Source organism: Pseudopipra pipra, chromosome 3, assembly GCF_036250125.1.
Source record: "Pseudopipra pipra isolate bDixPip1 chromosome 3, bDixPip1.hap1, whole genome shotgun sequence".
Classification (NCBI taxonomy): Eukaryota; Metazoa; Chordata; class Aves; order Passeriformes; family Pipridae; genus Pseudopipra; species Pseudopipra pipra.
The window spans coordinates 86,678,833-86,693,444 of NC_087551.1; the positions used below are offsets into that span (position 1 = coordinate 86,678,833).

The following is a 14,612-nucleotide window of genomic DNA, read 5'->3' on the forward strand; positions in this document are numbered from 1 at the left end:
CATGAGGCTGGTTAGCATTGGCACTGAAACACAGCATGCTGCTGGCCAAAAGCAGTCCTGCCTCCAATCAGCCACTCAGTTAAGAGTACATTTCCCTAAAAATGTTTCTCATTAAATAAAAATACTGACCCAATCTAAGTTTCTAAGCCTTTTTCCATGCTACCAGCTTTTCTGGAGCCCTTCAATCACCATCAAACACCAGCTGACAGGCTGCAACACTTGGTGTATGTGTCACATCTGTATGAAAGTTCCACTAAGGAACTGACACAGCATGTCAAGGAGATGGCTGATGTGGTTGGTTGGTAAGAGTTTGCTTTCACAGTGTCAAAGCTAACCAACAAAATTATGGTTAGAGAGATAAAGAGACACCAAAGCCAGTCTGCACTTGCAACTCCAGATTTTTTTTTTGTTCCTTGGAGACCTCATAATCTTGAATACACAAGTTTTTATAGAAATTGTCCATTTAGGTGGCAATCAGCAAAGAATGAGGTGGGTTTATAAACATGAATATTATCTAAATCTAACCATTATTGCTAAAGAATCTACTGAAGATATTGTAATTCCTTAAATGAATTAAATAATTCACATGAAATTAAATTCATGTGAATTTAGCACCTGGTTAAAGGTGAGAAAGAGTTCGAAATTCAGCACATTCACTTCAAGTATGGTGCAAAACTATTCATAGTCTCTACAAATATTATCTAATCACTGTAATTTTCAGTGCTCAATGTAAAAACAAGTTTGAGAGCAAAAATTATTCTCTGCTTATGTTACCTTTAATTGAATTATTCACTGATTTGTTAACACATGCCTCTGAGCAGTTCATAGTCCAGCAGTCTGTAACATGGCTACACTGCACCTTCCTCCTACAGCTACACATTTTGGACCTGAAAAGCAGCATCTTTTTTGCTAAAGCACTCTTATCTGGGAAGCCAGTCTTTACCTGAGAGAGGTTCCATTGAGCTTGTTGGTTTTGTTGCAATCCATACTTATTTTGTGGTGGTGTGACCATCTGTCCCACCATTCCACCTTGAGGTCCAACGACATTTTGAGGAAGTCCCATCACACCAGTTTGTGCAGTACCAGTAAATCCATTGGGCATTCCCATTCCTATCATCACGCCTGTGCTCTGTCCCATGACCGGCACCGATTGTCCCATCACGTTTCCCATCATCCCAGTTGCTGCTGGCACAGGAACTCCCATGGCTGGAAAGCCTTGAAAGTGAGTTGATGGTTGTGTGGTAAATGGCATAGAAGATGACCCCATGAACATACCTGTACCAGAGAAGGGAAGATTTCAGCAAAAGCATTTTGTGATTTTCCTCCCCCATCCCCATAGGTCAGAAGTGCACCAAAATAATTTCAAAGGATAAGTGTATCCAGTTGTATGTCAGAGCTGTCAATTTACCTTCTGTTAAAACTGAAAATTTGCTTAAAACTTTGAAAGAAAAGGGACTCACCACAAGATTAACTGCCAAGAAGAGTTTGGCAAATCCCTGTGGCCAACCAGAATCTTTTAATTGCTGTATTGGAGGTCTTTGTTTTCGCACAAACATAGCTAAACCCAAACTCAGATCTTCAGCAATGAATTAGATTGCAGAAGATGAGTTCACAAATCTTTCAGTAAACTGTACACTTGATAATTTGAACTGCTATAAATAAATTAAAATCACATACCGTATTTTCCTTTAGCTTCCGTATTACATTTCAGTAATTTTTCTCAGTTTTATAAAAGGTAAAATTAAAAATCTTCATTTGACTGTAGTTAGCAGGTAGCCAACCTTAGCTTTGTATTTGTAGAAGATAACTGTTCTAGGTAAAGCTCAAACTAGGACTGCACAGAAACCTTCACAAAATTATTTACCTGGAGCATTTTGCTGCTGCATGGTTCCTGTGCCATACAGTGATAAAATGGAGTCTTTGGAGAGTTGTTTCTTTGCTGACTCTTCGGATTTTGTTGTTTGCTCAGTAAATAGATCAAGATCCCCGGACGCCGCAGACAAGGTAGCAGCTGCTGGTTTAGTGGAAGTGCTCTGGGAAATAAAAGTCAAGACAGACTACTGAATGAAACTGGAAAAAGACGTTACGTTAAATATTTACTGCACAGCCTTGCTCCTCAATCAAATAAAATCCTGCTCATTTACAGAAACTAGATTTTAAGTAAATGAGGATCTAAAAAGATGTGGTATGACTAAAGACAAAAAAGCAGTGCATATGATATGGAAACACCACCAGACCAGATGGAGGTTACAAAACAAAGAAAACTAAATCCTCGACCAGCTCCAGGGCGTACACATACAGATTATTCATTCTACATTTTTCATCAGTGAGAAGCATAAATCAAGAGCTGGAGTTAGATTATGAAAAATAATTAGGAAATCAATAAGGAGATTACAATTCACATCTCATTAATCCTCTCATAGGCAGAATAGATTAGAGAAGAGCTAAAACAAAAGATTAAGTGCTTTGAAATGTACCTTTGGAGAAAAGGCAGAAGTAAAATTTTGGTTATCTACTTAAAGTAATAAAATTTCTAAAATACAATGTGTATAATTGGCTTAGAGTTCTTTAAGCACGTTTCACTTATTGAGAAAACATAATTATCTAAAACTTACTGTAGTACGACTGAAAAACTAAAATACAAGCAGGCTGGCAGGCTTTTTACTGCTCTTACACTAAAATATTTTGTAAACAAATTATATCCAGGTGTCTCTCAGTGCTGTTATTTTGTTGTTTGTACACTTAAGTTCCATATGGGGGCCTCCTTAGGGAACTAGGCAATACATGAGTTCTTGTTATATTCCTTAAAATACACAACTCATCCTGTTACCAGTATGAACTTTTAAAGCAAGTCAACTGTATGCACAGTGAAAAAGAGCCAGGACTGCAAAGCATACTTGCATTATGGCCTTATTTTAGTCCAGCTAAATGATCTCCAACTGCTTAGCACACACCTGCCACATCCCACAGCATGTGCGAGTTTCAACTCTTTCCCACACTAAAGGAAAATCTTCCTTAGACTACCACTGTGAATGAACTGGACACGTAACCAGGTCCATCTGTCTCCTGTCAACACATACCCAAGTTTATCAGAGAGACAAGAGGACACCACAAAATATTCAGTCTGGAACACACTTATAAATCTTCCTTAAAGCAACAACCTCCACCTGCTGGTTTTGCTGACTATGCCCCAAAAAGTCCACTATGCTCACACAAACACCGCAATACAAACATTCAATTTGCAGCTTCAGAAAACACATATGACTCCTGAAGTACTACAACCTCTAGTTTAAGGCACTGCCACAGATCAGGGAAGAAATAACCACAGAACAATTCTGTTACTAATTAAATTTGTCAGACCAAGAGAAAGGAGCTTAGATTCATACAGTTGATGGTGAAAAATCTCCAAAACCGCTGCAGAAAGGGAAGATTAAAAAAAAAAAACGAGAAATGGGAACTTTCTGGCAACTGAAAATCTGCATTTATACTACAGCCAATTTGAGCCAAAGTCACTAGGACTTAGTGAGCAACAAAGAGTGGGCTGACAGCACTACAGAGGGAAAGCAGACAGAAAAAGATGCATGAAACCTTCTCTCTGGCCAACGTACACTTAAACTATCAATTTCTTCCTACTAAAAAAAGCTGCTGCCTCTTACTTAGTATTCACAAGAATTTCTGATTGCAAAGCAAAGTCAACTTTTTTTAAATAGGTAGTAGCCCCCAAATAGAGGAAGCCCCCTCTATTTGAGACAATTCTTTATCAGGGTGGCATAACCAGTCTTTAAAAATACCACAGTCAGATTTAATGATACGTTCAGGTAAAAGCCCATCCTGAACAGCAGTATTTGTTTTACTGTGCATACAGCCAGGAAGTCCCAGTATTGAATTGTTCCATATGGACATGGATCTCCTTCCATGGCGTCTGCCTAAGACAGCCCCCCATGTGACAGCCATGCTCAGCAGACTGAAGGAAGGAGGACATATAAGCACTGGAAGTGGGTGAACAGAGGTGGCTTCCCCTTCACCGCCTGCACTGCAGCAAGGAAGGAGTTTGCTTCTCTCTAGAAGGGAGAGACGGAGACCTGGAGGACTGATCATGTTGTGTTTACATCCTAAATTTTCATTTAATGTCTCTTCATTCAGTTTGGTTACGGAAGATCCTCAGAGGAGCCAAAGAACTGAACAATCACTCCCTGAAGTGTTCATCAGCTGAATAAATGGAAGGTAATGCAAAATACATGGCAAGAAAACAACAGGTGGCATTCAAGTAAAAAACAACAACCAGCAACATTGACATGATTTTCCGGTATCTAACACTGTCATGCTTCCCAAGGCCTCTGTAAAAACACACACCTGGCATAGATATAATCATTTTCCTACACACAGTGCTCTCAGTCAGTCATGCCAAAACTAAATGCTCATCAGGTGCTTAAGGAACATGCCACTCAGTGGTTTCATGATATTAGTGCAACAGAATTTTTCAGAACTACTGGAAGTCATCTCCGATATGCTTCAAGTTTAAACTTAAATAATTTTTGTCATCGATAGCTTATGTATTACCAATAAAAGGCAATACCCATCCAGAGGAAGTTTTCACTGTCAAATATTGGTTATATGTGTCAGGACCACAAAGTATGGTAGCTGAATCTGACACTTCACACTTGCCATCTGACTGCACAAAACAGCATGTGGCTGACGTTTAGATTAATGCATGAGACTAAAAATAAGTATTTTCATTTTGTCTTTTAATTACCAAAAGACTGCAAAACAGATAATAAGATCATTACATCCTCAATATTTTATGTTGGTCTGACAGCAGTAACAGTCCACATGGCTTCTGTCCATTGCTGGTGGTCCTGTCACTGGGCATCCCTGGAAAGAGCCTGGCTCTGTCCTCTGCACCATCCCATCAGGTATTTTTATATGTTGATGAGATCCTCTCTCTCCCGAGTGGATGCTAATCCCCAAACAGGGTCCTGCATTCAGAGAAACTAAAGCCCTTTTGTCACCAGCAGCTCTGCAAGCAATTGTTGGCACGCAGCATCAGCGCTCTCCTCTTTACACCCTTTCCCTTCACTGGCAAGACTGAGGAGAACACCACTTGGGCCCGTACCCCTCACTAACCACTCCAGGGCTCTGTAGTCAACTCTTCCCTCCAGATTATCTCTGACAGTGTCCACATGGAAGAAGAGCAAGGGGTGACAGAGGGCTGAACAAGTTTAAGCATTCCCTTCACAATATCCCAGATCCAAGACACAGGCAAGCAGGAAAATCGTCCAGACAACAGGTCAGGTCTGCAGACAGGGTGCCCCCCTGTCCCCTGCAGCAGGGAGCTGCCCACTACTATCACTCGCCTCTTCATCCTGGTGGCCTTGCATAGCTCAGCATCAGTCACCTCAGGTGCTTCATTTGAAAGCAGCCCTTCAGCTTTGAGGGCTGTGAACCACTTCCACGGTAGGAAATCTTCAGGTGGAGCTGGAGCCCAGTTTTTCAAGTGTCAGAAGTCACCAGTCCCATTCTTTGCCTACCCCAGTGCTCGCACTTACTGCCCTGCCAGGAGCAGACTCTGCACTCCAGTGCAGTCGAGCTCTGGGGCTCTTGAAGATGCTGAGTTTCTGAGAAGATCTTGTGTATCCCTCATCCTTTCTGATGCTGCACAGCCTGTTCACTTCCTGCCATAATTCCTCCCCTGGTGACACAGTTCTTGAAGAACAGCACACTTCCTGTGGGAGAGACCATCTCTCATGGCCTCAGAGAGAGGCACCAGGCACTCCCCACAGCCTGCAACCTGCAGGGCTGCATCAATCATCCAAAACTCTAGGTCAACCTCTGCCCTGACAAGGACAGATGCTCCTACACCTACAGACTGAAAGAGAGGTGGCAACAGTAATGAAAGAGAGAAGGGGAGAGTAGGACGTGCAGTTGAGCGAAGAACTGCAGGAGACAAAAAAGCACACGTGCACTTTCCTGCTACTTGAAGGTCTCTGGCTGGTATCTACAACAACAGGGATGGGCTGTAGAAAAGCCAGGCCTCTACTGCTTTTCATTTATATGGTGATAAATAATGGTCCCACACAACAGTCTCAATTTCTCCCTGCTGACCTGCATAGGGAAAATACAGCCTAGCATGCCATTATTCTTATGTAAGCAAGTTAGGCACAAAGTACATTACTAAGGTCTTAAATTCTGTTACAATTCTTATCCTCTTTATCTTTTCACTGTCAATGCACTTGCTGCTTATTTCAGCTCTTCCTGTTTTTGATTTTGCATATTTTTGTTTTAGACATCTAGACAGTTCCATTAAAAATAATCAACTGTTATTTCCCGGTAATAACTGATGAGGAAATGAGCACTCAACTATATTCAGTTCACACAAAAAAAACCACTAAGAAATCTCATCTCTTCTCTTGATTTTAGGAATTATTAGCAACACCTGAAAAAGTCAGATTAAGATTTCTATCACTTCCTAAGATCATTTCCAAAAACATACTTAACCTTAAAATAAGATTAAAAATTCAACTTTATTTCTTGTTGGATGTCCAGTACTCAGGACAAACAACACAGCATTTTCTTTGCAATCAACCTTTTCTAGGTTTGAAGACAGTTATCTCCCCTGCAGTCTCATTTCTAACTCTTTCTTCAGATTTTCCTTCTCTAGAACTTTAAATAATTTTCCTTTCCTCTAGACTGTCCAACTGACCCCTTCTGGTTCTAGAATATGATGGCTGTTCTTCCACTGTGTTCCACGTAAGGTGTTTCCAGCACCAAAGATAGTATAATCACAGAATCATAAATGGTTTGAGCTGGAAAAGACCTTAAAAATCATCAAGTTCCAAACTCCCTGCCATGGGCAGGGACACCTTCCGCTAGACCAGGTTGCTCAAAGCCCCATCCAACCTGGCCTTGAACACTTTCAAGGATGAGACATCCACAACTTCTCTGGGCAACCTGTTCCAGTGCCTCATCACCCTCACAGGAAAGAATTTCTTCCTAATATCTAATCTAAATCCACCCTCATTCAGTTGGAAGCCATTCCACCTCGTCCTATCACTAGATTGTCTGATAGAGTCCCTCCCCATCCTTCCTGTAGCCCCCCTATAAGTATTGAAAGGTCCCTATAAGGTGTCCCTGGAGCCTCCTCTCTTCTCCAGGCTGAACAACCCCAACTCTCTCAGCCTGTCCTTACAGGAATGGTGCTCCATCCCTCTGATCATCTTCATGGCCCTCCTCTGGACCTGCTCCAAGGGATCCATGTCCTTCCTGTGCTGAGGACCCCAGAGCTGGACTCAGTACTGCAGGTGAGGTCTCACGTGAGTGGAGCAGAGAGGCAGAATCACCTCCGTCGACCTGCTGGCCACTCTGCTTTCGACGCAGCCCAGGCTGCGGTTGGGTTTCTGGGCTACAAATGCACATTGCTGGCTCAGGTCCAGATTTTCAACCACCAGAACCCCCAAGTCCTTCCCTGCAAGGCGGCTCTCAAACCTACTCATTGCCCTACCTGTACCCATGTTTGGGATTGCCGTAACCCAATTTGAAGGAATGAACCTTTTGCTTTCAGAGACCTGAAAATGTAAAGAGGGGTAAAATAAACATGAGCAGAAGCTACAAGCATTTCAACTGATCATATCTGAACAGGACTAAATAGCTCTCAAGTAAGACCCTGCTTAAATAACACTCACAATAAAGCAAACTTCTGAAATAACTCATTTTTACATAAGAACTGAGAGCTTTGACACATTAACATCACCACAATTTGTTAACAAGTTTAAGCTTGTCTGCTGATCAATGGCAATCACGTCAGGTACATACACCTGACCTCAGCAGAAAATGAATATTTAAGAACATCTAGTTACCTAAAATATACCAGCACTGAAAATTTGTCAGGTGTGAATCATGAAGAACATACACCATTTCTCTAAAAATATACTTTTGTAGCCACTGAACCAGTTCTGAGCTCCCAACACAATACAATTCAAATCAGGCACACACAGAGAATTTTAAAAAAAGTTTAAGTTGACTGAATTTTAGTATCCTTCTTGGAGAAAGACTTACATTAAATGTTTCAGTGAATACTTCCAAACTTATAACTCACAGTTCTCCCCTTCTCCTCCTCCCTATAAGTTTCACTGATGAATGAAGATCACACTTTTGCTGGAAAACATACCCATACAAAGTCTGAATTAAACTCTGGCTAAAACCATTTAGGAAATTAACTATCGGTAAGAACAACAGACCTTTGCTTAGTTCCTATACAGTGTTAGGCAACAAACCCTATTCTAATAGCCGTAATTTAGTTCTGCTCACCTCACATGAAAAAGCATCACTTAACATACAAAATGTTCTTTTTTCCTTTTTCCTGCCTATGAACACTGCACAATGGCTAAATTTGTAGCACATGTCTTTTAGCTACTGTAGGAGCTGGATAAGGTAACTCTTCTTAACCCCCCTTCAGTTTGCTTATAGACAAAATTCTAGAAAAAAAGTTACTCAGTCACGTATTGTTCTTTACCAGTCCTTTACAAAACCAGTAGTTTGCATCTGGCTATGCTGAACAGTAGGAAAATATTTTTAGTGTTTTTGAAAACTGTGATAAAGACACATATCTGAAAGCAGAATGAAAATGCATACGATCTTGAATGCTGAAGTCATATTTGAAAAAGGAGAAAAAAATACTTTAGTTTTCACTTGAAAATCATGTCTTGGCTATGACAACGGACATAAATCCTAAGGTTTGCAGACATCATGTTGTTTCAGTCTCATAATAAAACATTCAAAAAGACACTTCTGTGTTCCACAGTGCCATAAAACCAAGTGCATTTAGCAGTAAATGCTGCCTTTCGAGTTAAGTTGGAAAACAAAAGCAATCCTGTGAAAACTCAAGGGTCATACGTTGCTTCTACAAATCAGTTTGAGGAGCACCATTACATTCCCTTCTTCTTCAAGGCTCTCAAATCCCACTGTGGTATCTCAGACACACCTACTATGCAGAACATCATGGCAAATATCTCAGTGAGAAAGCAAGCCATGCTATTCCACATTTGATCCCTTCTACTTCATGGTTTTTTTTTATTTCAATACATTCTGTTAATAGATACTTGGACAAGTTCAAATCAAGGATTCACCATGGATTTCTACTTTAAATTTTCCAATTCCAAGCACAGGAACTGAATGTTAGGGTTACTCAACTGCTAGTCTGAGTTCGTGCCCACTTTCCCAACTGCAGTCTTGCACAAAATAATTACACATCATAATCACACCACTTTTTTACTTCAGAAATTTAAACAGACCGAGTCTTTAAAACCTTTCATTATAAGGCAACCTTTCCAGCCTGTTGTATTCTCCTGGCTCTTCTCTGAATCCCATACAACTTTTATCCACGTTACAAGGTGAAAGATCTTACAAAATACTCATACTGCTGCCAAATGAGAGGCTCCTCTCCAGCCTCAGTTCCCAGACCAGACACAGCCGTCCTGAGATGCAACGCACGCAAGGTGTTGTTAGACCTAAAGCAAAACAGGTATTTCCTTTGCACCAGTTTACCAAGTAACCCATGTAATCACCTGTCTTCTGCTACCTACCCATGTCCCTGCCTCTTATCTGAGGAGATTATCTGATTATATTACATTTTCTTTGAGATTACTGATTAAAAATGGAAGATAACCAAGCACTAAACCTTGCAATATGCCAAAAGGATCATGTGCTTGATAAAAAAATGCTTGATGAAAGTTCCATTTGTTGCTCCTGATTGTAGAATTCAGAAAAAAGAAAAATGTCACAAAAATCTAGACAGGTTTGTTTACAGCAAGTAAATATATTCAGACTTTCTACACAAACAAGATGATACTTACCAGATATTGAGAATAACATTATCCTTTCTAGCATTTTTTAATCAATTTAGTAAGTCATGGGTCATCTACTGCCACCAACTGTAACCCTTAGAATGCTTCCATTCACGCTGTCTCTGTAAAATCCTAAACATCCACTGGTCAGATTATGTGACCAATACATCTGTTCTAGAACAAGCAGCAGTCACAAGCATTGAGGCCATGTTGCTGAGAACACAGCTGCGATGGGCAGGGCACGTCTCAAGGATGAAGGACCATCACCTCCCTAAGATCTTCCTTTATGGTGAACTTGCCACCGGCTGCCACAAGAGAGGAGCCCCAAAGAGAAGATACAAGGACTCCCTGAAACAACATCTCAGCCTCGGCCATATTGATCAACTGGTCTACTCTGGCCTCCAATCGGGAGGTCTGGAGACACACTATTTATAACACTGCTGATGCTTTTGAGAACACACGCAGGATCACTCTCGAGGAGAAAAGACAACGCAGAAAGAATCGTGCCTTGCAGAATATACCACCTAAAGAGTCTTTCTGCTGTGCCTTTTGCAGCCAGACTTGTCTCGTATTGGCTTTTTTAGCCACCAGCGCGCTTGTAGCAAATGTGGGTAGAGCCCTCCCCAAATCTTCGTTCGCGAAGCCTGGCCATAGAGTAAGTACCATCTTTAGCCTAGAAACTAGCACAAAGATAAACTACATTTCAAAATATTTCTCTCACAGAAGATCTAATGACCAAATTTGAAATGCATTTTAAATTATCTATATACATGTAATTCATTATGCTTTAACAGCCACTCCATTACTTAACCCATCACTAGTCATCATCATCACCCAAGTATCCCCCTTCACTTTTCTTCTTCTCACTCTTAAATATTCAGCCTTTCTTTGTATTTCCTGCATTCTACAGCTAAATCATTCGTTTAACCAGCAGGTCACTTCATGTGTTCATGGAAGAGAAACAAAAGAAGGGTTTTCTCGTCTCTCTCAAGCTGCTCTTTTCTCCTGAGCAGACAGTAACTACATACAGAAGTTGTCACTTCCAGCATCAGAAAGACTGGAAAGGGGGAAAACCAGAATTCAGTCGTATCCATTATGTGTACTGCTACCATAGCCCACTGATCACTGATTTCAGGGCCAAGTGGGAACTTCATAGATTTAAATTTACTCAATCTACATACAAACTGGATACATTACAAAACTCGGGGAAACTGGAAATGGGCTACTGTTTTTCACATCTAGCTCTACAGGTAGGTTCCTCTAGATCAATTTTGACATAATGTGTTAGGATAGCAGACAACAAGCACCCAAATACTTTTCTTCCTGGTACTTCAAACATAGACTTCCAAAAGAGACAAGAAATTAGACCAACAATTTCCTTTACAATTTTAGCTAACACATCCAAATCTAAATGCATGTTTACAGCTCATTTCCCTCACTGTTTATGGGTGGCTAAGGCACAGTGGGAAGTTTGCCCCATCTGTAGTATTACGCTTAAAAAGAAATGTGTTTTCAGTCTCTAAAACCCTACCTAGCATGTTGCACAGAGTCAGCCCTCAGCAACAAGCAGGAGAAGGGAGAGTAAAGGCTAAATAATTAAATCTGCTGAACAACAAGCATATGCTTTGAGGTACTCGGAACTCCTTTTCATCATCACCCCTTCCATTTTACATATATTATGAAAAATAACTGAGAAAGAGAAACAAGTACAGATCACATGTCACAAACCATAAATTCAAGAATATACACAATTCTTTCCAGTTCAGCTGAGCAAGACAGAAAGCCTTACACAAAAATAAGCTTCTAAATTACCTTAACAGGACTTCCCAGATGGGGAGGTTAGCCCACTACTCCTCCAAAACCGCCCTCTCAGAAGCCGGTCTGGGGTAAGGAAGCCTGCATATGTGCATTCTGAACCAGCCATGTCCAACACAAATACCTTGCTCTTTGAGTCTGACGGGTACTTTGAGAGAGCTGCAGCTTTAAGCAGGTTCTTCGTGTAGGATTATGCTACTCTTCCTTGAGGAGAGCAAGGCATACAAGTTCCAAGATGAGACAAAAGACAGATCAGTCCAGGTAGCAATATTAGATTTTCTTGATATCCATTCTGGATTTTGAGTATGAAGCTTCGGACCCCAAATTTTTAGCATCCCTAAGAGAGAAGTATCTGCTGCAGCCTTTCCTAAATATCAGCATCACAAAGCAATAAGAGGTCTTAAAAAGGATGACTTAAAGCCTAACAACCTGAGAACATTAAGTAAAATTATATTCAGCAATTAAAAGAGAACAAGACAAAAGACTATAAATTAAAAGAAAACATGACTACCATCATCAAGGTAAGACAGAATCTAATTTAGCTGGATAACCAGAATGGAAGACCACACCATTTCCTAATTTCATATCTACATCCAAGCAGTGCAGAAACTTGAAGAGGTGAGAAAAATATCACCATTACAGCTAAAGCATCTTCAGCCATGAGTGTAGAGAAGTGAGCATTCCTTCTGTGTGAATGAACAATTCCCTGAAGGAAAACATACATGTGCATACAAATATTTACACACACACATAACTAATAAACTAGTAAATAAATTTTACCTGAGCAGGAGGTACAGCAGTTGCTGGTAAAGGATTAGAGATCATTGGGCCAAAGATATCCAGGTCATCATTCAGTGCTGTGACAGCAGCAGTGCCTCCATTTGTAACAGATGCTTCAGCTGGACCATCTTAAAAAGACAACAGGATCACGTGTAAAGGGAAAATCATTAATATCTTAACAGCATAAGAATAATTAAAGCTTCCTATTCCCTCCTACCCTGCCCCCAATCAAAGATGTATTCAATTTCTGAGATATTTTTCAGACTGTGATATTGTTCAGATTTTTAAAGACTTCTTTCCCTAAAAACATGGCATACTAATGTGCTTCATTAAAAAACAACCAATGACAAAACAAAACATTTAAGACTTCCCTAAGGACAGCCACACTACTCATTTTTCAGGAGTCTTTTTCAAGCACATCAACATTTTTAGTAAGAATTTTAACAGATGTCTTACTGAGAAGGCCCAAATTTGGTAGCCATGTATCAGACGAAATACATTCATCTGTGCTCTTGAGTTACAATTTGCATTTTAGAATCCATAAAGTTATTCTTGATATGCTAATTTACTCAAGGGTACATAAGTGAACTTTGCATTATGAAAAAAGTCCATTCTCCCCTCCTTTTTTAAAAGTACTTTGCATTAACTTTATAGCTCTACATGAATACCCCTGCCAGGCACACTGGGCTAATTATCCATAAGAACCCATGGCTCTCGTTCTGTACAGAGTTAACCTTCCACAGCCTTGGTGCCAGTAACCACTTTAACATGTGAATGCATTTACTGATCCAGGTGAAAGTGGATACATGCAGGACAACAAAAGGGATGGAGCATTACACGTTAAGGAGAATTTCAAGAAAATACTTGAAAATATATAGGGACAAAAATATCACAAAAGGTTTTTAAGGAATAGAGCAACCATTTCTCATTTGATTTTAAGCTGTTCAAGATCAAGTGGTAAGAACTGGCTCATAAATTTATACCTAAGCATATCACAAGCGGTTTGCCGTTACACAGAGCTTGACAAATACAAAGGTGATTGTAGATTCTACTGAGGACTATGATGACTGCATAGTCTTAACAGCAAATTTGAGAAAGCTTTTTCAGGTAAAAGAAGTTAAGTCTCAAATTATCTAATCTCACTGCAGAACTTCTCTGGCAGAACAAACTAGTTGAATTAAGTCAAAAACTTTCTCTGCAAATGAAACCCTGTTGTGACTGGCATGGGTGATTATACATTACAGGAGGGTCGGTATTCTAAAATCCCTAGATCACAGTACACTGAAAAAACTGCTATTAACACGTTTTTTGACTGCTAACTCATATGAGAAGGCACTGCCTCCTGAAGTAATCCACTCAGAAGACCATCACATCAGTTTTGTCTGGGGTAGAGTTAATGTTCTACTGTTGTAATTTGACTTTGCTGGGGGATTCCCATTCCAATGATTCTGAAAAGCAAAGTTACATACTCATCTATGATTATGACAAAGCTACTTATATCTTAATGCAATGAATGGAAGGCAGTGGACAGCAAAATGACAATATGTATAATCTGCTCCACTGTTCCATCCACACTAGTGCTTTGAGATGTGTGTAAATAAATATACTGACAAATGTAAGCAACAAGCTTTATTTGAGGTCACTCTGCAGACTGGCAGTTCAAAAAACATCTCAAAGGTTTCTGTTTCAGATAAATTTAAGAATGAACCGTACATAATTTTCAAGCAAAAGGATTGTCAGGAATTAATAATTTAATGTTCTCATTTTCTCAGTCAGGTACCTGTATTAAAAACATATCTCTCTTGTCATATTCAAAAGTGATTTAGTTTACCTGCATGTAAGTGTTTAATGTAGAAGACTGAAAATTTAAATACAATCATTTACTTAAACAAACATTTCACATATTTAGAACACTCATGACACAACACATTTGCAAAAACACAGTATTTTTCAAGTACTTAATATGCTGCTTATAAATTAATACTATGAAAACCCAGATTTTTGCTAGATTGCTTCTGTAAGAGTATTATTTGGTCATGTACACACCTTTCATCTCTTACTGGATAAATACCTCGCTGTCTCTATTGGTGTGAAACCAGACATTTTGAGTTACTGTTTATAACACAGTTTTAAGCCTGTATGAATAGTATTAATAGATGATCCTCTCTTACTGATTTC

The 14,612-nt window shown here is 39.8% G+C and overlaps 1 protein-coding gene across 2 annotated transcripts in view; it reads right to left on the bottom strand.

The window, feature by feature from the left end:
* Positions 1-14,612, bottom strand: part of SMAP1 (small ArfGAP 1) — an 88,534-nt gene that overhangs the window by 1,003 nt on the left and 72,919 nt on the right. For both annotated transcript variants that reach the window (XM_064650196.1, XM_064650197.1), the window contains 3 exons: positions 12,435-12,562; positions 1,865-2,033; positions 944-1,275 (listed from right to left, as the gene is read on the bottom strand). In XM_064650196.1, coding sequence (XP_064506266.1) covers positions 944-1,275; positions 1,865-2,033; positions 12,435-12,562 — 629 coding nt within the window. The remainder of the gene's footprint in view (positions 1-943; positions 1,276-1,864; positions 2,034-12,434; positions 12,563-14,612) is intronic.